We start from the raw sequence: 21,834 nt of genomic DNA, 5'->3' as shown, positions 1-21,834 counted from the left end.
GAATGCCTCCCCTGTACAACATGCCCGTAACATCCAAGCCAGTTCTGATCTAAGAGGCAACAGCACAATCTTCTGCATGCCTACTGAAAAGCGGGTCCCACAGGATTCGACCATGTGGCCTTCATGGCCTATTTCCCCCTATAAAAATACTGTGGATTTTATATGCAAAACTTTGCGAATGCTTTTCATCAATCAATTAAATGAAGAAACTCACTCAACTAAGATATCTTTTAAATCAAGCCATAGCCCTATTTCCTCTGTCAAGGCTGCAAACTTCACCTTCTTCTCATAGCCGACGCCATTTCTATTCTGCCACTGGGATGAGCAGGGATTAAATGCAAAGTGTTGCGATATGTACTGGGGCAATATGGTGGTTTCCTTATAAAACTTTAAAGAGGGGAGGGGGGAGCGAGCAAAAAAGCACACAAGGTGGACTAACACACATGTAAATGCATTCAGAACTCAGCTATTGAAAGATCAGGAATATAGATCAGGAAATTGGGCAGAGCTACAAGATGTCAACTCTCCCTGACGTAGGAAGCCCAGTACTGTTATTATCTCCTGTGCTGGTACCCGAGCCTTAAGCTGATGATATACACCCAGGCACATTTTCAAATTTCCCTCTTTGTCCTCAGGGCTGGAAAGTTGTCGCTTCAAAGAAAAACCAAGTAAAATTCAGACATTTCCAGCTATAATGATGCGCATGCATAGCTATACTGGAAAATAACACAGAAAAATACTTGAGTTAACCCTAACCCTAACCACTTATCCGAGACATCGGCCGGCCCCAAATCAGAGCCCATTCCACAACTCCCAGGAGCCTCAGTCAGGATGAGGCCGATCTGGGGGGAGGCAGCTTGGGAGAGGCTGCAAGAGATGGTCAACCAGCAGCCCGAGGGCGGAGGCAGGTCCACCAACACTTTTCTGCTCACCCGCTGAAAAAACTATTTAAGATTTCGTTTATCAAAAAGCCAGAGGCTTTTCTGTTAGGCCCAATATCTAATGACATCCCCAGAGATAAGAAAAATGTATTCTTTTATGCAACAGCAGCAGCCAGAATATTGATCGCAAAGAATTGGAAGGGGGAGAAAATACCATCATTACTAGAATGGCAAAGCAAGCCAGGTGAGTTTGTGGAAATGGCAAAATTGACGGCAATCACTAGAGGCCAGTCAAATCAGAGAATAATTAAAGAGTGGGATGGAGTGAAGGAATACATGAAAAAATATGGTTCCAGAACTGGAATATTAATAGATAATGTGCAGGGGTAAGCAAGGAAATAATAAATAAATGAATGAATTGAATAATTATTAAACTACAACAACTCAACAAGATGGAAGAAGTTAAAAAAATATTGAGATCACACATGGGTGAAGGGGAGTGGGGGGTATAGGGGAATTTATAAAAATTTCTAATATACAGTGGTACCTCGGGTTAAGTACTTAATTCGTTCCGGAGGTCCGTTCTTAACCTGAAACTGTTCTTAACCTGAAGCACCACTTTAGCTAATGGGGCCTCCTGCTGCTGCCGCGCCACCGGAGCACGATTTCTGTTCTCACTCTGAAGCAAAGTTCTTAACCCGAGGTACTATTTCTGGGTCAGCGGAGTCTGTAACCTGAAGCGTATGTAACCTGAAGCGTATGTAACCCGAGGTACCATTGTAGCATTTCTAATTGCATTGCATTTATATATAGCAAAGGGAAGTCTATAGCAATTAGGTATATTTTAATCTAGTCAACTATATAATAAGCTTACGTTACAAAACGAATATGGATTTTGAATTTGATGCTTGTAATTCTTTTTCAGTTTTGGAATAAAGTTTTTTTTTAAAAAAACAACAAACTGTTGTGCTCACCCTCCTGCAAACTTGCGGGAGGTTCTCAGTTGCCCTGCCAAGCTTGGAAGACAGGGGAGCCCTTGATGGCAGACGTGTCGCAGCACATAACTCTTGGCCCCTTTGGAGAGCAGCTGAGGCAAAGGCAGCGAGGATGCACTTATGCCGTCACTCAGTGCACTTCCAGCCTCACATGTCTTCACTTTGCATCCTGAGCCAAGGAGGGAGAGCCTGGAGTTCCCCGTTTTAGCCTCAAAAACATAGGACTGCCCAGAGTAACGGTATGGTCTGAACGTGTCACCTGCCTGAACTCACCTCTTTATCAAGGACTGCTGCAAGGTTTTGCAAACTGTGAGAGACTCCCCGGTGAACATGTGGCACATGATGACCTCGAGGCAAGCGGTCATGAAGGCCATCACGGCGTCCGGCTGCAGAGATCCGCTCCGGGAGATGATGCAGAGGCGCTGGAGGGACGAGCAGTGGCTCAGGGCCTGGAAGAACTGGGCGTTGGCGTTGAAGTAGGGCTGCTCAAGCCTGCGGAGGCAAAACAAGGGTCAACCAAGCGACACGCCTCAGAGAGACAACACTTGCAGGGGGGGGCTGTACATCTGAAGGCAGCCCTGTTTAAGGGAAGTTTTTAATGTTTGATGCATTACTGTATTTTAATATTGTGTTGGAAACCGTCCAGAGTGGCTGGGGAGGCCCAGCCCGACGGGCGGGGTATAAATAAATTATTATTATTATTATTATTATTATTATTATTATTATTATTATTATTATTAGACATTTTGTTGTGCTTTTAAAATTCTGTTGGGAGCCACCCAGGGTGGCTGGGGAAACCCAGCCAGATGGACGAGGTATAAATAGTAAACTACCGTATTTTTTGCTCTATAAGACGCACCAGACCACAAGATGTACCTAGTTTTTGGAGGAGGAAAACAAGAAAAAAAATATTCTGAATCTCAGAAGCCAGAACAGCAAGAGGGATCGCTGCGCAGCGAACCCTCTTGCTGTTCTGGCTTCTGGGATAGCTGCGCAGCCTGCATTTGCTCCATAAGATGCACACACATTTCCCCTTACTTTTTAGGAGGGAAAAAGTGAGTCTTATAGAGCAAAAAAATGGTATTTAATATTATTATTATTATTACTATTATTATTACTCTACCAGGAGGGGAAGTGTTTGCAAAGCCAGAGGGGACGAGGAAAGAACACCCCTGCTTTTAGCAGAGTGGAGCTCAGCACAGAGCTTTTGGGAAGGCAAAATCCATTTGATTTTAGTTGAAACCTCTGATGTAACCTCTATGAAGGAACTAGCTGGAGAGTTAACTCATCAGTGGGTTTTAAAGGAGAAAGACGATTCCCCAACGAAAAGCTCCAGTTAAGAGGTTGGGCGTTTTGTAAACTGGGCTGCATCTGCTCCTGCCTCACTCCTCTCCCTTTTGTGACTCTTGGACGGGTGAAACCTGTGGCAACGCCCTGACGTCTGAGCTTTTATCTATTTACGGGGCAACCTGAGATGGTCTCATCATTGCCATAGCTTGTAAACTGCTGTTTTCCCAGCTGCCTGGAGTGAGTGGGATCAGCTCCAGGAATCCAAAGGAGGAAAACACTATTGAAAATGATCTGCTGGCAGGGTGTGTGTGTGTGTGTGTGTGTGTGTGTGTGTGTCTTCCTCCACCCTCCTCTCAGGACATCTCTCTGCCACAGGGATAAGAATTCACTTATTTGATACTCAGCATCGTGTCTCAGGTGTCAAACGCTGATCTTCCGTTTTCTCCACTGAGATCCAAAGAAAGAAAACCCACTTTGAGGTTTTCTACAAACAAGCGGCAAACAAGTTTTATGAAATAAATCAAAATAAATAAAAGGGAAGCAAAGGAAGGACTCCTTGTGTGATAAGTACCATGGAAATGTAGGGGAGGGGCAAATAAACAGTTTTCGCTGTTGCTCCATGATCAAAGCAACACGTGAGCAAGCAAAGCTCAGCTGGTTAGAACATGGCGCTGATAACAGCAAGGTGACAGATTCAATCCCTATATGGGACAGCTGCATATTCCTGCACCTCAGGGGGTTAGACCAGAAGATTCTCAGGGTCCCTTCCAACTCTACCGTTCTATGACATTAAGTTACTCATAACAGTAAATGGTCAGAAAATATTTTTGCAGTACAGCATCTTGTCCACCAGGTGACACTGTTGCCATATTATTATCATCAGAATATGCTTTTTTGTTTTCAAGCCCTGACAATATCACCGCTTAAATGTTCAGAGTTAGAAACGGGTTGAGAATCAGGGTGAATCACAGACAGACACCACCCCCAGGGAGCTGCTTTGAAACTATCCTCTTTTGTATCAAAATATATGTATTTTTCTGTTTAGAACACTGAGTCCATTGGCTCTGTGGTGTATTAATCAGCGAAGGCCAACTATTATCAGTGGGCCTGGGAGTTAAAGGCATGTTCATTCGGTTTTCTTTGAGGCTATTTCAGTTTTAGTGTTTCATTAGGTGGGGGGGGGGGAATAAAACAAGGAATGGCCTTTGCTACAAACAATGCAGGGATGTTTTGATCATTAAACTGCTTTCCATGTCTCTGGAAGGCACCCGCCTTGCAATTTTGGTGACAAGCAAACTCACCAGCATTTTAATCAATTGGTCAACCAACTACAAATTCATCAATGAGCTGACAGCCTTTTATGTTAACTGTAAATTGAAGAGTGTACGTCCATTGCTTCCTTCTCTAGCCTTCCCCCTTGATATTGCAAACACACGAAGCTGCTTTCTACTTATACCAAGTGAGCCTGTTGGTCTCTTCACTCCTCTAGATGTTCGCAGGCTGCACCTCCCATCGCAATCTCCAACAACTAGCCATGTTGAGTTGGGCAACAACATCTGGGGGGCCACTGCATCCTTCACCCATGATCTAGCGCAGCAAGGTCCAACCGATCAACAGGGAGATCGCAAGGGTTCTCCTTGTCGATCGCGGGAGTTAAAAAAGAGCTCGCCCGGTTCTTCATGAGCAGGGATAAGCAAACTAAGACTCGGGGGCCGGATGTGGCCCAATTGCCTTCTCAATCCGGCCCACAGACAGTCTGGGAATCAGCGTATTTTTACATGAGTAGAATGTGTCCTTTTATTTAAAATGTATCTCTGGGTTATTTGTGGGGCATAGGAATTCGTTCATTATTATTATTTTTTCAAAATATAGTCCGGCCCACCAAATGGTTTGAGGGACGGTGGACCGGCCCACGGCTGAAAAAGGTTGCTGAACCCTGTTCATGAGCGATTGCTACGCGCCCCACCCTGGCACTATGTCCAATTACTGCTGCCGGCGTCTGAGTGAGAGCTACAGACTGGTGAGCGAATTAATGCAACCCTTTCCAAAAAAAGCTCAACACTACTATGGGCAATGACAATGGGTAGATCACTGCCAGTTTTATTACACTGGGAGTAGATTGTGGTCTCTATAGAGTTGGATATGATATGCCTGATGTAGCGCATACCAATCTAGCCCAAACCAATGACTCTGCCTGGCCGTGGTTTCCTAGGGCGTCAGGCAAAGGTCATCTCCAGGACTAATGACCAAGAGGCTTTAGAGTCAATGTACCAGGGATAGAATGTGCAGCTTCTACCCGAGTCCAGTGCTAGAAATTCCCCAGGTGCCAGGCACGTTTTGCGACTGGCACAGGTCCAATTGCAACCACACGGAGATCTCCAGCTTTCTTAAGCAGGTAAGCAGAAGGGCTTATTCACTGCCTTTGAAGCCCACCTTTATCTCCAGGTAGCACATAGTTCACCCCATTCATCAGTTACTCCTTCTGACGACCCTGTGAGGTAGGCCAAAAGGCTGTGACTGTGGAGTCACCCAGTAACCTTCCTGACTGAGTTGGGATTTGAACCCTGATCTCCCAAGTCCTAGTCCAACACTCGGCACCCCTACACCACGCTGGCTTCCTAGAATACTTCTGCTGTATAAATTAAGTAGGTAAATACATACATTTGGCTTTATTGCTGTTAAATAAATCATGACACGGTGTAATATGTCATGTGTTGTTGTTCCTCTGAGGTTGTATTTACCAAATTTTAAGACCTGCTAAGGAACACAGGATTGTTATGATGCCTGATATGTAAACCACAGAATTCAAAGGCTTTCTTTTTCCCATGACGGTGTATCTGAGTTTCTAACGCTGCCTGAGTCGTAGGCCCTCTGGCTCTTTAGGAGTTCCGGCTAGCTAAAAACCAAAATAACCCAGCCCACAACCTCATTTGCCAGGAAGAAAAGAAACCCCAGGTGCCAGAGATCTCTCCCTGCCGCAGCGGGATGGGAAAGCAACAGTGCTGGGCTAGTTCAGGAGCTGGCCCACCTCTGCTTCACCTGAGGCCCTCACCTGAGATCTCGCAAACACCTGCAGTGCTTCAACATGTCCACGAGGGCTGGCATGTACATCACTTTGCCCATCATGCCCAGGTTGGCCAGGGAAAGAGTCCGCAGGTGCTGGCACTGGGCCCCAATGTGAACGAGCCCGGAGCCTGTGAGGATATTGGGCAGCTGGGCCAGCGTGAGGCTCTGCAGGAAGGCCAGCTGGCCAATGGCGGCCACTTCGGCATCCCCCACATGCTGGGCCCGCCCACAGGGAGGCAGCGAGTTCCGAATGGCCGGCTCATTCCGCGGCATGGCGGAGGAAAAACTGGACCCAATCAGCTCCAGCTGCTGCAGAAACGGAAGGCTTTCCAGCAGGGTCCAAAACACGGAGGGCTGGGGTCTGGAATTCCCCTGCTCCAAGCAGTTCCGCGGATACGTCTGCACCCCGATCCGGACTTTCTTCCCAAAACTCGGGGAGGTGGCGTTGGTCGCCGGCTGCACAGCCGGCTTGTCGGCGGGCACAGGGCTCACGTCGGCGATGGAGCAGACGGGCAAGGCCAGCGAGAGGAGGCACTTCAGGTGAGCAAGGAGCTGGCACAGGTGCCTGCCCAAGTTTTCGGAGCTGTGGTGGTGGGCGCACGACAAGTTCAGGTGCCTCAGGTGGCAGCAGGAGGCGACGAGGGTCTCAGCGATGCTGCTGTCAATTTCGTCTTCCGCTTTCCGCAGCGTGGAGTCGGGAGACAGGCAGTGGACGCAGCCGCTCAGGTTCAGGCTGACTAAGCTGCGGAGGTCTTTGCCGCCGTTGAGGACCCTCTGGACCAGCTGGCTGCCGGACAAGCTGCAGCGGCTGAAGCTGAAGTAGACAGGGTTGCTGAACTTCAAGTGCTGCAGGAGGCTGGAGCCATTCATCCAAGACCCGGGCAGCTGCAAGGCATCCAGCGTCACGTTCCGGGCCATGGAGTCCAAGAGGTTTTTCACAGCGCAGCTCTGGGGGAAGCCGCCGGGGGCAGAAATGAGGAAGGCGTGGAGTTTCTCGGGTGTGCGGTCGCTCAGCACCGCCAAGTACAGCCTCACCACCTCCTGGTTGACCGGCCCGGGCGCCAGCCTAGCGTAGAAGACCCGAAGGTTCTGGTAGTGAGGCACGTTGCTCTCACCAACCATGAGCTGGCCAGAGATAATCAAGCCCTCCCGCGACCGGTCCAGGATCTCAAAGTACAGGAGCAGCTTCTCGAGGCTGGTGCAGCAAGGAACCACCCCGTAGGAGGGCGTGTACAGGGTCTGCTTGAGCTCCAGCACGCGACTCAGCGTGGCTTTGCACTCGCTGCTCAAGTGGGAGGCGTCAAAGCCCGGGTTCACGTCGATGGCCAGGGAGCGCAGATGCTGCAGGGCAGAGAGCATCTTGGAGAGGCGGAGGGAGGTGAGGTTGCAGCCGGACAGGTTCAGCTTCACCAGGTTCCTGCAGCGGGTCACCTGGTCGATGGTGGAGCCGGGCAGCCAATAGCAGCCACTCATGTTCAGCTCCTGAATCTCCTTGCCAATCTCCCGCATGAGCTGCTTCACCTTGTCCTTGTCCACCTGTGCGCAACAGGCAGAAAGAAAAACACACGTTAGCGATCCATAAAAGGAGCCAGCACCACTTTCGATGTGAAGGGAGAGACACTCCAGAGACCTCTTCCTTTACAGAGCTCTCTTTGAAAGCAGCTGAGGGTTAGGGTTAGCTTCCAGTGTTTTCAGCATGGAAGGCCAGATCACCCTGCAGCGTGTTCAGAGAGCTAGGTTAACCTTCAGGCTGAAGAAACAGCCAGAGGGAAAGAAAGGTTGGGAGAGAGACTGATGGTGAAGTTACGGACAGCCCTGAAAAGTGTCACTGAGCCTGTTCTCTCACTCTCTCTGCTAGAGAGAGCCATATAGCAAACCCCCTACCCTGTTTGAGGCCAGAATAAAGACAAGGGAAAGCATTTTCTTACACTAAACCCAGGAAGCACCTTCTCCATGGTGCCTTTTCACTTAAAATACTAATCACCTTCTCCACCCTGATGTACACTAGGGACTGAATCCCTTAACTGAAACCCAGTATCCCTGAGAACAAGTATCCCTCCCAGCTCCATCCACATCCCGTGATTCCCTCAAGGCTCTTCCTCACCTGATAGTCCTTATGCAGGGTCACAGCCTGGGTAAGGCTTTTGTCGAGGCTAAGAACAGAAAGCTTCCGGCAGACTCTTCGGACATTCAGGACAAGGTCTGAGACTGGGGTGTACCTCAGGATGTGCAAAAGGATCTCATCCGAGAACTCCATTAAGTTCATAGCGTTGCTCTCCTCTCCACTCTCATCGCTCGTCACTTCCTGAAGAGAGAGAGACAGAGAGAAAGCAAAAGAGCTCAGGACACAGAAATGAGATTCCTTTGGGGACCGTTGGGGAAGAGAATGTGTCTGAAGGAGAGCATATGGAATCACGGGTTTTCCGGTGAAAAAACCTGCAAGCCAGTTAACAAAGAAAAGAGGGGATTTTGGAGAGAGCAGGAGAGTAAAGAAAAAAATCGAGAAAAGAGCAATACAGGAAGCAACTTGGAAATGCTGGAAACTTGTTCATACATGCATGTTTATCATCGGATGACTACAATGTGTGAACATTATCTTTTAAGTTTTCTCCGCTGCAATATTTGGTGACTTAACGGTTGAGTGGATAAATATGAATGAAAGGTCGTCAAGTTAGCATCTTGTACATGTGAATGGAACACAACAATTCCCAGGGGAGTGAAGATCACAGGCCCACTGTGAGCCAGCAGGCCTCGAGATGCCAAATGACACACAGGCATGCTTGAACCAGGCCTGAACTAGGGCCCTTGGGGATTGTGTCCTCCAGTTCCTCCTGGGTGCAAAACCACACCTGACTCAAGGCACTTAAAAAGTGGCCTGTGAGAGAACGGTGGGCTATGAACCAAAAGTGGTGAGGGTCTGCTGTGTGGAGGGTGACTGTGGATAGAAGGAAAGGCCCCATAGGAAGGAGATGGATGGAGACCAGAAGCTGGGGAAGAGGGGGAAAGGCTAGAAATTGAAGTAGAGGGGTGAAGAAGAGTGGTGAGGGGGGAAGTTGGGGCAAGACCACAGCTGTGGATGAAGAGAAAGTAGAATGAAATATAAGCGGTGGGGAGAGGAGAGGTGGGAATTGGTCAACTACCGCAATGGGCGAAATCTGCTGGCATTAGAGCAGGGGGTGATGGGTGGGTGTGCAGGCTGCACCTCTAGTTCCAAGACCTCAAGTTACAATGCTGGGAGAGACTGGGGGGGGGGGCACAGCTCAGATGGTGGTGCAGCTGCTCTGCATAGAAGAGGTCCCATTTTGAATGACCATTAGAATTGCCTCAGGAAGCAGAGCTGCAGAAGCCTCAGTCTTGGAAAAGGGGTAGGGGAACATTTGTGGGGGACCCCCCCCAAGATGTTGCTGAATTGCAACTCTCCCACCCCTCCCATGCGCAGCTGGGGCTGATGGGAGTCCCGATAACATCTGGAGGGTCACAGATCACCCACTCGAGCTGGAAAGTAGCTGCCTGTCAGAGCGAAACAGAGGTGCTCAGGCCCAGCTGCCCCCAACTTTCGACACCAGGTTAAGGCCCATGCAATTGTCTTGGGAGGAAGTATGAACTCTGCAGCCTTACCTTATAGCAGCTGCTGCTCTGCACTTTGAGATTCAAGAGGCTGAAACCTCTGTCCTACCTGCTCTCACTTTAATTCATGGAAATGCTAATAAGTGATACAAATCAGACCCGAGAGGCAGCAAGGCAGGGAAAAGCCAGCAGTGAAGAGCAGGCACCTCGGGGCGGGGGGGGGGGGGTCAGCCCAGCCTGGCACCAAATCGGACACCAGGGAGAGCTGCAAACGTGCTAATAAAGGTCAACCACCCGCATATAGAAGCTTCCCCTTTGGCATCCTGCGATGTTTTCTGGATTTTTATGAAATAGATTAAATACATAAATAAATGCAGCCTCTCCGAGGAGCCGAGCCCTCCCCTTCCCTCCCTGCCAAGCAGCAGGCGGCACTGACAGGGCCGCTTCCCCCCCGACACGCGACAGGGCCGCTTCAGACGTTCGCCCCCGGGATGAGCTGATGGGAGCGGTTGCCATAGACACGCGAGGGGCGGGGGAGCCGGGGTTGCCATGGGCACCAAGGCCTGGCTGATGCTGCCGCGCCTCGTTCCGCGGGGTTACCTCTCCCGGGGAGGCCATGGTCGGCGGGCCTCGGCCTCCGAAAGCGCCTCTGCCTCTGCCCCGGCCGCCGGTCCTTCCTCACGCGCAGCCTCCCAGCCGGCGGAGACGAGGATGGAGCAGCTTCCGGCGCGCTCCTGACCTCACTTCCGCTCCCCGGCCGCCTCAGAGGCGCCATTTGGGGAGAGGCGGAAAAAAGCGGAGGCGCCATCTTGAGAAGGTCCCCCCCCCAGCCGTCTCTTCTCCAGCTTCTCCGCCTCCGTCCGGCGCTGGCGCGGGAATAGAGTTTCTGCCTCTGTGTTCCTCGTTATGTCTCCGTCTATTTCTCTCTCTCTCTGTCTCCCTCTCTTTCCGTGTATGTACCATCGTGTCCCGGACGCCATCTTGGTAGTGGCATTGGCCCGCCAAAAAAAAAGAGCCGGCACTCAGATTTCTTGCTTTTAGGCTGCTATCCAAAACATGCCTGCTTTTATTTGCATAGTGACTGAGGACATACTTGTCCCACCTTCCTCCCGAGGCGGCGTCCATAGCTCTCCCTCTCCCCCTGTTTGTCCTCACAACAACCCTGCGAGGTAGGCCTGACTTGGTATAAAGCAGCTTCCTAACTGTAGAGTTGGGAGGGACCCCGCGAGGTCATCTAGCCCAACCCTCTGCAATGCAGGAATTGCAGCTGATTGACAGCGGAATGGACTCCCTCCCCTTCCTGGGAGGTTTTTAAGCAGAGATTGGAGGTCCATCTGTCCTGGATGTTTTAGCTGAGATCCCTGCATTGCAGGGGGTTGGACTAGATGACCCTCGAGAGCCCTTCCACCTCTACTATTCTAGGAATCCCCTGGCAGATGGCCACTCGTCCTCTGCTTAAAAACTTCCACGGAAAGAGAGAGCCTGTGCCGGACCTCAATGGCTTTAAAAGGAGGACTTGGCAGACTCTTTGGGAAGGCTGCAAGTCACGATGGCTCTGTTTGCTACCTCCAGATGAGAGAACGTGGGCCTCCAAACACCAGCTGCTGTGGGGCAGCAGCAAGAGTGCAATTGTGCTTGTGGACTCTGGTTGGGCGCTGCACCTTTCACCTGTTTCAGCAGGGCTCTTAAATTCCTTGCAGCAAATATGGATTATTAAGGACAGCGGAGGCTGAAATCCCAACTCCGCTCAGAATTCAGCAGGGTTGACTTCTGAGCAGACATGGCTAGGGCTGCGCTTAATGCCTCTCCCAGTGGGATGGGAACTTTAGTGTGACGGCCAAATGCATCCCTCCCCTAGGCTTATATGGCCATAGGATCTTAGAGTTTGAAGGGACCCTCAGGATCATGTAGTCCAAACCCCTGCAATGCAGGAATAGGCAGCTCTCCCATATAGGAATCGAACCTGCAACTTTGGAGTTAGTGGCACTATGCGCTACTCAACTGAGCTGTCTGTATTCAGAGGCATATCGGCCTTTGACGGTGGACACAGGACATAGGCATCATAGCCCTCCTCCATGATTTTGTCTAAACCTCTCTTAAAGCCATCCAGGTTGATCAAGGGTCTGGAAACCAAGCCTTAGGAGGAACAGTTGAGTTGGGTGTCTTTAGTGTGGAGAAAAGGAGACTCGGGGGAGCTACAATAGCCATCTTCCCATGGAAGCCACATGGAAGAGGGAGCAAGCTTGGCTTCTCCTGCTCTGGAGGGTAGGACCTGAACCCATGGCTTCAAGTTACAAGAAAGGAGATTCTGACTAAACATCAGGAAGACTCCCCTGGGAAATGGTGGCCTCTCCTTCTTTGGAGGTTTTTAAGCAGATGCTGGACTGTCATCTGTCATGGATGCTTTAGTTGAAATTCCTGCATTGCAGGGTTGGACTAGATGACCCTGGGAGTCCCACCCAGTGCTAGATTCTATGATTCTAAGTTGGTGGCCATCCCTGTCTCCTAAGGGAGGGAGTTCCAAAGTTTCAACTCTGCTCTGGGTGACCTTCCAATATTCATCTTCTTTGGGTGCCCATCAGTTCCAGCGTTGCAAGGGAGAAAAACTCTTCTCTGCTCGCTTTAAAGAACTATCTGTACTGTAAATCCTTTTTGCAGAACTGCTAGTGAGAAAGACACACACACACACCCCATTTCCTCGGTTCAACTCATTCAGGTAAACGCTACTGGAAGTTTTCAGGAGCGCAAGATCAGCCCTGCTAGAACAAAGGTCCGTCTCCTCTTCCAGCACCCCATCCCTCACAGGAGCCTGTCTGCAAAACCCATTATCAGGGACCTTGCCCAGAGACCCACTGCTTCTGATCCTAGAGATCTCTAGAGCGCCATCCTCACTAGTAACCATCAACAGACCTCCTCTTCTCCATGAATCCACTGGATCCCTTTTAAATAGCAACAGGCACCTGCTATTCAAAACACCTGGACTGAAAACAGCCAGTGTCTAAGGGAGGAGGGACAGGATTCCAGCAAAAGGTACATAGAAGGTGGGAAAGCCTCCTGCAAGACAGCCAGAAAGGAATCAGCTCTCAGTGGCTGTCCATTAACTCATTCCTTCACCTCCCATTAGAAGCAGTGCACCCTGGATTCCAGGCATCGCTGAGAGGCCCATATTGCCAGGCTGGCACTGTTTGCCAAGCTTCCCTAAGGTTGCTCAGCTGCATCTCAAAATGACTATTGGCAGTTGATGTCACTCAAGGAGGACCTATCTATAAGGGAAGGACTAAGGGACATGGGTGGAGCTGTGGGTTAAACCACAAAGCCTAGGGCTTGCCAATCAGAAGTTCGGCCGTTCGACGGGGTGAGCTCCCGTTGCTCGGTCCCAGCTCCTGCCCACCTAGCAGTTCGAAAGCACGTCAAAGTGCAAGTAAATAGGTACCACTCCAGCAGGAAGGTAAACGGCATTTCCGTGCGCTGCTCTGGTTTGCCAGAAGCAGCTTAGTAGTGCTGGCCACATGACCCGGAAGCTCCCTTGGCCAATAAGGCGAGATGAGCTCCGCAACCCAAGTCATCAGGGGTCCCTTTACCTTTAAGTGGTCACACATACAACCAACATCTGAAGGAACCAGCAAATGCTCCTTTTGACACCCCTGTTCCAAGGCCAACTTGGGCAAGCAGATGGAATCCAGGAGTCTCAGAAGAGAAATCTCTGTGCTAGGGGATTAATACAGATTTGCTTGTTTGCAACTAAAAAGGTTCTGCATAAGGAGATAGTAATATTAAGAGCTTGGTTCAGTTCTAGACTTATTTTCACCAGTTCTAACTCAGTACAGTATCAGGGGTTGCAGGCTGCCATCTGAGAGCTGAATGGCTTTTTATAATTAGAAATGCTTCTAAATACTATACTCAAGGTGCCAAACTGAAGAAGCTACTTTTCTTTGGTTTCTACCATCCTGTGCATCAGGCCAGCCCCTCAGCTCAGTAGAACCTCCAGTACCAAGAGGACCATTTCAGCACAGACCAAAGCGCCTGGCTCATCCTCCCAGGGCTTCTGGCTGCTTTGAATTGCCAGCCCAATGGTCCTTGAATGCACCTAGAAACAGCAGATCTTAGATCAAAAGACAGAACTCACCCTGAACTGGAACCATGTTCATATACTTTATATATCTGCCCTCAAGCCCATACAGGAAATGAAGTCAAAAGGAAATAGGGCAGGCATTGTCCAGTTAATCCTGCCCCTGCATGTTATTAGTATTCAGCACCATAGTCTGCCTGCAGGAATGAAACTACGCCAAGAGGCTTTTGCTTGAAGCTTAGGGTAAGCAGGCTGCCTCCAACTCTGCTCAGCCCTTAGGCTTCATGAGTTGTTTCTGCAGCAGTGGTTCAAAGCCCAGCCTGTAAGCAGGCAGAACTTGCACCCCAGGAGCGCTTTTGAGCCACAAGGCCAGGTCTTTCCAAATGGTGCCAGGCTGCTCATCCCCAACCACAGACCCTACAGGCTACGGCCGATAGGGATTGGGATGGCCCCAGGTTTCCCATTCTTGTACTAGTTTCATGCTTGTTCCAAGTTGTAGTCAGACCGCTTTCTACCTTGTCAAGGGAAGTCTCTCGTAAGGGAAGGATGTTCATGTATGGAAGCCTGTGGCTGACCTGGACCATGCATTACTCCAACTAGACTAGCAGCTTGGTTTGGCAACACTTCCCAGATTGGCAATTGATCTTGCCGGCATCCGAACCGGCCCTGGGGATAAAAGCCCCCCACCCTCCCCACATTCTTTAGGGGTTCCTTCCACCTCTGCCGTTCTGTTTCTATGACCCTCTTCTTTGCCCCAACCAAACCCAGGCTGCGCGGACCAGAGACTTGACACGAAAAGGCAAAAGTCTATCATGTGCATCTTTATTGGAACTGTTTAAAGTCAGTGTACAGTTTTCACCCCCACCGTATCCCCGTATACATACTGGCACCAAATTTGGGTAAGGGCTCCCCCAGCTCTGGGAGGGGGAAAGGGGGTACACTGTAAACCTTCACATCTAGAGATTGGGAAGAAGATAAACCTACACAGCCCGTTTTCTATTTCATTATTGGTTTTTTGCATGGCCAAAAGTAAACAAAAATTGGAAGAGGACCAAGTGTTTTTTTCGTTTTAAGGCGCAAGATACAGAAAAGACACTTGTTGGATTACATTTGGGAGGGGGAAGGTTTCTAAGTACAAGCAATACTTTCCTGCAACACCAGAAAGTACTCCTGCTCCTTCAAAAGCTGGGCTGCTGCCTCCGCAGAGGCCGGTTTAACTTCCTCTCAATGCATGGTACATATTTGGAATGACTATTTAAAAAAAAGGAAGGAAGAGGAAGAACACAAATGTACAATCAAAGTCCTCAGATGCATTGCAGAACTTTGGGGGGGGGATGTTCGCTCCAACACAATTATTATTTTTCTAAAAGACTGTTGCCGTCAACTTTTCATCGTTCCAGTTTTATATCCTGAGTCAAGCGCCAAAACAAAGAAAGCCATGCCAATCTCAACTCTCACTTTTTTTAAACGCGCAGTAATGGGGTTTTTTGTCAAAAAAGGGGGGTAATTGTTATCATGGTAACTAAGTCCTGTTTTAGAAGCATTTGCGGTGGACGATGGAGGGCCCAGATTCGTCGTACTCCTGCTTGCTGATCCACATCTGCTGGAAGGTCGACAGGGAGGCAAGGATGGAACCGCCAATCCAGACAGAGTATTTGCGCTCTGGTGGGGCAATGATCTGTTGGGAGAAAGCGTTGCAGAACTTGTTAAGACTCCACAGGCAGGGGGTGAAAAGGTTTCAGCCATGAAAAAGGCTACAGAAGCTCACCTGAGTGCTCAGGTGTTGCCCATTCACAGAATCTAACAATGACTATACCTTAAACTAAAACTCCCAACCACTGGCCATTCTTCCCAACCCCTGCCAGAGATCATGGCAGCTCTTTGTAGAGTTGGTAGGATTCCTTCGCAGGCCCCAAATCCCAAGGATGTGATTTATGCACACAGCTTCACGACAAGGAGATGGGCCAAACGCAACCTTTCAGCGGCTGCAACGGACACTTTTAAACCAGAGTCCTCCAGGCGGCAGAGTTGGCTACAGAAGGACCTGCTTAAAAGAAACGCCAAGTCTCCTGTGGCTCCACTGGCTGAAGTGTGTCAGCTGAAAACAGAAAGCTCACCTTGATTTTCATTGTGCTGGGTGCCAGGGCTGTGATCTCCTTCTGCATTCTGTCAGCGATGCCTGGGTACATGGTGGTGCCGCCAGACAGGACGGTGTTGGCATACAGGTCTTTACGGATGTCCACGTCGCACTTCATGATGGAGTTGAAGGTGGTTTCGTGGATGCCGCAGGATTCCATACCTGCCGGAAGGTAAAAAAAAACTTTTAATGCCTCGGACCCAGGACAAAGTTCCCCCAACCACACAACCGAAACCTTGATTTTACCCACAGCCTCCAGATACTGCTAGACTACAACCCCCAATTTCTGCCAAGGCTATGATTTGAGGGAACAGCTTTGCAAAAAAAAAAGATTACCCAGGAAAGAGGGCTGGAAGAGGGCTTCTGGGCATCTGAACCTCTCGTTGCCGATGGTGATCACTTGGCCGTCAGGAAGCTCATAGCTCTTCTCCAGGGAGGAACTGGACGCCGCGGTCGCCATCTCCTGCTCGAAGTCCAGCGCAACGTAGCAGAGCTTTTCTTTGATGTCACGCACAATTTCCCTCTCGGCCGTGGTGGTGAAGCTGTAGCCTCTCTCGGTCAAGATCTTCATGAGGTAGTCGGTCAAGTCGCGGCCCGCCAGGTCCAGACGGAGGATGGCGTGGGGCAGGGCGTAGCCTTCATAGATGGGCACAGTGTGGGTGACGCCGTCGCCAGAGTCCATCACGATGCCTGTTGTGCGGCCAGAGGCGTACAGGGACAGCACAGCCTGGATGGCTACGTACATGGCTGGGGTGTTGAAAGTCTCGAACATGATCTGGAAGAGCACAGGGGAGACCGTCAAGAACCTGGAAGCCCCAGGGGCACCCAAAACTCATGCTCAACAGGTCACAGCCTGTACCACCCAGATGGTCAGCCCATGCTTAGGCGGCCATGGGCCCCCACACAATTGATGCAACCAGCTTGCATAGTGGCAAACTCTTGCCCGTGCCGCCCCGGTTTCACAACACAGGAAATGTTACAGAAGTCACTCAAAAACAAAGTCAAAAGGGTTAGTGGAAAAGAGCAGCAGCTTTTAAGTGGTGCGAGCAAGTCGGGAGGAGAAAAGAAAAGCCAATTCAGGAGAAATAAAAACCTTTCAAGATCCAGCAAGAGAAATTCAGACCAGGAAAGGAAACCCCTGCAGAGATGGGCAAAAGAGGAGAAAGATGAGCAAAAAGAAAATGGGAACGTTGACAGGTAGCCTTCTTGCACGTTGGCAGGGGAGGGGGAAGAAAGGTGTGCAGAAGCAGGGCTCTGCCGGCACGTACCTGTGTCATCTTTTCTCTGTTGGCTTTGGGGTTCAGGGGAGCTTCTGTCAGCAACACAGGATGCTCTTCTGGGGCGACTCTCAGCTCATTGTAGAAGGTGTGGTGCCAGATCTTCTCCATGTCATCCCAGTTGGTGACAATGCCGTGTTCAATGGGGTACTTCAGGGTCAGGATGCCTCTTTTACTCTGTGCCTCGTCACCAACATAGCTGTCCTTCTGGCCCATGCCAACCATCACACCCTGGGAGGAGAGACAAGAGGCATCAGAACACAAGCAGGCACCAGAGCCAGCCCTTAGCAGAAGCCCAGCACCGGGCACAAAAGGCAGCAGGCGTGGCTTGTCTTTAAAGTTCCTGGTGCTCAAGAAGACTCGATTGTGAAGGAGCCCAGGGTGGGGTGCCATTTCCACACCTGGGGCAGCCCCTTCATCATTGCCTCTTTTCTGTATAAAGGCTTTGGAAAGCCCCAAGCGAGGAAGGGACTTTTAAATTTCACTTGCTGGCACAGAGGAGAAAAACTCCCAGCTAAAAGTGCTTGCCCATCTAGAGAGACGTCCACTGCTGAAATTTATTTCGAGGCTACTAATTTATTCCAAGCTTTTTCAAAAGGGGGCAGAGATCATTGTGAGGAAGGGCCTGGTTTGCTTTTGTACACACTTGGCCCCTGGATTCAACCCCTCCTTGTACCTCCAGCTGCAAGGCTGGGGGGGGGGGGAGAGAGAAATTAGCAGATGACTTGGATCGAAGTGGACCTGGTGTTGGTAGTGAAAGGGCACTTAAAACTATCAGTGTCAGGCACAAGTTGGCAGCAGCAGCATCCGATTTAGAGACCTACCAACTATACTTTGTTAGAGACCTGCAATGCGTTTAAACTCACTTTTGAGCCTAGGAGGCCCTGGCAAGCAACATACCTGGTGTCTGGGGCGACCAACGATGGAGGGGAACACTGCGCGAGGGGCGTCGTCCCCGGCAAAACCGGCTTTGCACATTCCGGAGCCGTTGTCAACCACGAGGGCAGCGATATCATCATCCATGGCGATCTTTAAGAGGAGGAAACAAAAAGGAAGAGTTGGCAATGAGGCGGCTGGATCCAAGGACCGTCTCTCGCGCAGGGTACTGGTTTCGCACTCGGCGCCACCTGCCGCTAAGCGCAACCACCCCACCCACTTCTCCTTCTGGGGATTTAATGGCGCAGGCAGGCCCCCGCCCACCCCAACTTCCTCCCCAGCTTCCTGTTTTGTCATCGTGCGGCGCTTGCCGCCCGCCGCCGCCAGGGGGCCCCGCCTCCTCTGTGCAGATTTGGGACAAAGGAAGTCCTCTGCTCCCCGTCTCGCATTATTACCATAAAAGGCAATGGTTGGGAGAAAGGCGAGCTGTGCAGCCAGATTTCGGAGGGCTGGATGGGGAGGGAGGCCACGCCTTCCCCCCACCCTCTCCAGAGAGGAGCATATGTCTGAGGGCCACTCCCAGGAGTGGCGCAGGCAGCTCATCTCAACACCCCTTTCAGGCAAGATAAGACCTTAACGGTCGTGCCCTGAAACTAGGGCAAGTTACACCCTATAGGTTATTTTTCAAAAAGCACAAGGGCTCTCGCGTCCACGCCCAGCTCAGAACAGCAGCGCGCCAACCTGTTCGTCCTGCTAGTCTCGCAAGCCAAGATGCGGCTTAAAAGCGAGGACGGAGCAAGAATATTCCTCCCAATGATTTTTAAGAGAAGGGGGGCACCGTCTGCCTCGCCTTCCTGCAAGGGGAGGCTGGCGTGACCAGGGCCCTTTGTCCCCGGCCGAAGATTAAGATGCTATTTCTGCTGCTGGGCTCAGAGGGAAGGATGACTCTCCCGGGCATTAACTCCCAAGAGCAAATTCTGCTTCCCCACCCGCAAAAAAGGAGCAGCATCTCAACTCCCAGTTTGATTCGGAGTAAGCCACAAATAATTCAGCAGTGCTTTAAAAAATGGGGAATTTCCATCCAGGAGCTGCGTGTCCTGTACTCCTTCCCCACTTGGCCGTAGCAGGACCCCACCCCTCTCCAGAGCAGCCGGCCGCTGAAGTCTTTTATTATAAAGATAAAACACAATGGAAGGTTCTCAATGAGGACTAGCGCCATGGGTGCCAGGAAGCTTAAAAGAAAAAGGCCAAAGAGCTGAAAGAATAGAGAGGGGACTTTTTGGTACTTGAGCAAAGAAGTAAATGTTCTTTATGGGGCGGGGAGAGCCCTCTAGGGCAGCCAGTGTCCCCCCTACCTAAAGAAATAACACACAGACAAGGCTTCCTGCTCCTCCTTCCCCCACCGAAGGATCTAGAGCTGCTCCAAGGAGACAAAAGAGCGCCCATCACCCACATGGGTGGGGCAGCCCCTCCGTGAATGATTGATCGGCTTCCCCTCCCCCAAAGGTACCTCCCCCCCATGTGTTCCACCAATACAATAGACATGCCGGCTCCCACCACCGGAAACAGCCCCCCTCCTTCTCGAGGCACACCCTGGCACGTTTGGGTGCTGCCCCCACCTCCCTCTTAGGCGGAGGGGGGGCTCAGGAGAAAGGGTGGGGGGAAAGCACTCCAACAACCCCCCTCCCTTAAAGCCAACTGCCTGCCAGCATGGCCAAGCTTACCCATGCAAGTCAAGCCCACCATCTTTGCACTTTGCAATAAATCCCCCTTTTGAGGGGCGGGGGAGAAAAAGGCCCCACGAAAAACCGACCACCAGCCCGGAAACGGAGCCTACCAGGCCCGGGAATGCCTAGGAAGAGTCGCCAAGCTCTGACCGGGTCTCCCCGGGCCAGGCCGTTGGCTGGCGCAAGGCGAGACTCGCGTCAACGCGTTCCCACGCCAGGAAAGACCCCCGCGCAAACCCAGCTGCCTTCTTTTAGCTCCGGGGAGAGGAGATCCTTCTCTCTCCGTTAACAAAAGCTGGGCAAAAGACCTCCCGTTTCTCGGCAACCCCCCCCCCCCGAGCGCTTTACTCCGGAGTTGTAAATCCCGGGCGCGCCGCGGCTTAGGCGCGCAGCCCATTGCGCAGCCCGGAACGCCGAGTCCAACGGCACCGGCGCAAAGGGCTGGGGAAAGGGGGCGCGCGATCCTACCAGGAAACCTCCAACCCCCCCCCCCCCAACACACGAACCCATTCCGAACTCCGTGCAAAGGGAACCTCGCGGCTTCTCCGCGGAAGGCTGACGCACATGCGATTAATCCAAGCCCTTTGCAACACCGCGCCCCCTCCTCGAGATGCAGCCCGGCTCCCCTTTTACAGAGCGAGCCTCCCATCTCCGAGAATCCAGGAACCCCCCCCCCAAAAGGGCTTCCTTCCCAAGAAAAGCAACCAAAACCAGGCGCGCGCCTTTCTTAGGCAAGCCCCCAAGAGCCACCAACAACGCGCAACTTTACGCAACCGAGGGCCAAAGCCCCCCGAAGCCCACCACGAACCGTTTTAACCCATGCACATTCATTTACTCTTTGCAAATGCCAAGATCCCACCCCACCCCCTTGCTTCTTCGGATTTCATTTTTTGCAAATGCAAAAAATAGAACAAAATAAACCAGAGGCGCTTACCTTTTTGTTAGTGGCAAGGCTGCTTGCTGGAGAACAGGGGGGCAGATGGCTTTTTCAAAAGGAGCGGCGGGGGCGGCAAAAAAGGGAGCTTGGCGGCAGAGCACCCAGCGCGCAACAGAGACCCGCACGGCAGAGAGAACGCTTAACGGCTGCACGGCCGGCGCCGCGTCGCCGGGTTTTATATGGGCAGCGCGGCGGCGCTCTCGCCATAAAAGGCAACTTTCGGAGCGGGCGCCTCCGATTGGCTGCGCCGCCCTCACTCACTCACGAGGCTCCTCGGTGCACATTGCAGCAATTCTCTCTCTCTCTCTTGCAAAGCGAAAAGGAGGGGGGGGGAATGCAAGCCGGGGAGGGGGCAGAGATGCGCGGCTTCTGCACGGGCCGCTTGCACGCTTGCTTCCCTTCGCGAAGGGGCTCCCCCGCAGCATTGCACCGCCGAGCCTCCCTTTGCAAGCGCGCCGTTTGGTGCATCGGGTCTTGCAAAGGCTTTGCTGCAAAGGGATGGCGGCACGGAGAGGCCTCTGGCTTCGGAAAGAACAAGCGACGCGCGTGCACAGCCTTTGCCGGGTCTGCCGGCCTCCCCAGCTCCCGCCTCCGGAGAAGCGGACCCCCCCAAAGGGACGCGCTGGTTATTGGGGACCCCAGCTTGGCACTTGGGGGGGGGATACAGGGAGGTTGCAGAACCTGAACCGGGGACCCTGTGCGCCTCCTTTGGAAGCAAAGCCTGCGTGGCGTGGAGGGATGCCTGGCTGAGTCTTTGTATTGGTTGCCTTAATCGAGCCCACGTTTTTCTCTCCCAAGGGGCTCAAGGTGGCAGGCGGGGTTCATCTCCCCCTGCTAATCCATCCCCACAAGAGCCCTGTGAGGTACGCTAGGTCGGGAGCTTGATGGCTGAGCGGCATTTGAACTCGGGTCTCTCCCAGCTCCTAGGCTTCATTTAATCTCCACAACAACCGGGCCGGGTAGGTTAGGTTGAGAGGCATGCCTGCCCTGGCTACCAGCTTCAGGACCCAGT

At 51.6% G+C, this 21,834-nt stretch overlaps 2 protein-coding genes across 3 annotated transcripts in view; both read right to left on the bottom strand.

The window, feature by feature from the left end:
* The window catches only part of FBXL18 (F-box and leucine rich repeat protein 18), a 35,275-nt gene extending 24,740 nt beyond the window's left edge, over nt 1-10,535 (bottom strand). Inside the window, exons 1-4 of one of the 2 annotated variants that reach the window (XM_083474735.1) lie at nt 10,400-10,535; nt 8,337-8,537; nt 6,219-7,768; nt 2,150-2,368 (exon numbers count right to left, since the gene is read on the bottom strand). In XM_083474735.1, the coding sequence (XP_083330861.1) occupies nt 2,150-2,368; nt 6,219-7,768; nt 8,337-8,537; nt 10,400-10,417 (1,988 nt within the window). In that variant the 5' untranslated portion in view covers nt 10,418-10,535. Of the gene's footprint in view, nt 1-2,149; nt 2,369-4,439; nt 5,834-5,907; nt 7,769-8,336; nt 8,538-10,399 lie in introns of those variants that run through there. The other variant, XR_014518983.1, reaches the window with a different exon arrangement.
* Nucleotides 10,536-14,674: 4,139 nt separating this feature from the next.
* Nucleotides 14,675-21,619, bottom strand: ACTB (actin beta). Its single transcript, XM_083474797.1, has 6 exons — nt 20,820-21,619; nt 18,183-18,311; nt 17,274-17,513; nt 16,342-16,780; nt 15,986-16,167; nt 14,675-15,546 (listed from the first exon to the last, which is right to left on the bottom strand). The coding sequence occupies exons 2-6, from the start codon at nt 18,303-18,305 to the stop codon at nt 15,403-15,405; spliced, it is 1,128 nt and encodes a 375-aa protein (XP_083330923.1). The 5' UTR covers nt 18,306-18,311; nt 20,820-21,619; the 3' UTR covers nt 14,675-15,402.
* Between the last annotated feature and the right edge of the window lie 215 nt (nt 21,620-21,834).

This window comes from Podarcis liolepis (assembly GCF_965112155.1).
Source record: "Podarcis liolepis genome assembly, chromosome: 14".
NCBI classification, from domain to species: domain Eukaryota; kingdom Metazoa; phylum Chordata; class Lepidosauria; order Squamata; family Lacertidae; genus Podarcis; species Podarcis liolepis.
This window is presented reverse-complemented; position numbering and strand designations above follow the sequence as displayed.

Bases quoted from the DNA above. Each gene is read 5' to 3' on its own strand.
- ACTB (XM_083474797.1), bottom strand. From the start codon at position 18,305: ATGGATGATGATATCGCTGCCCTCGTGGTTGACAACGGCTCCGGAATG. The intron at 16,168-16,341 runs GTAATCTTTTTT...ACCTTCCGGCAG, and splicing joins CTTCCAGCCCTCTTTCCTGG to GTATGGAATCCTGCGGCATC. The intron at 15,547-15,985 runs GTGAGCTTTCTG...TTCTCCCAACAG, and splicing joins CCAGCACAATGAAAATCAAG to ATCATTGCCCCACCAGAGCG.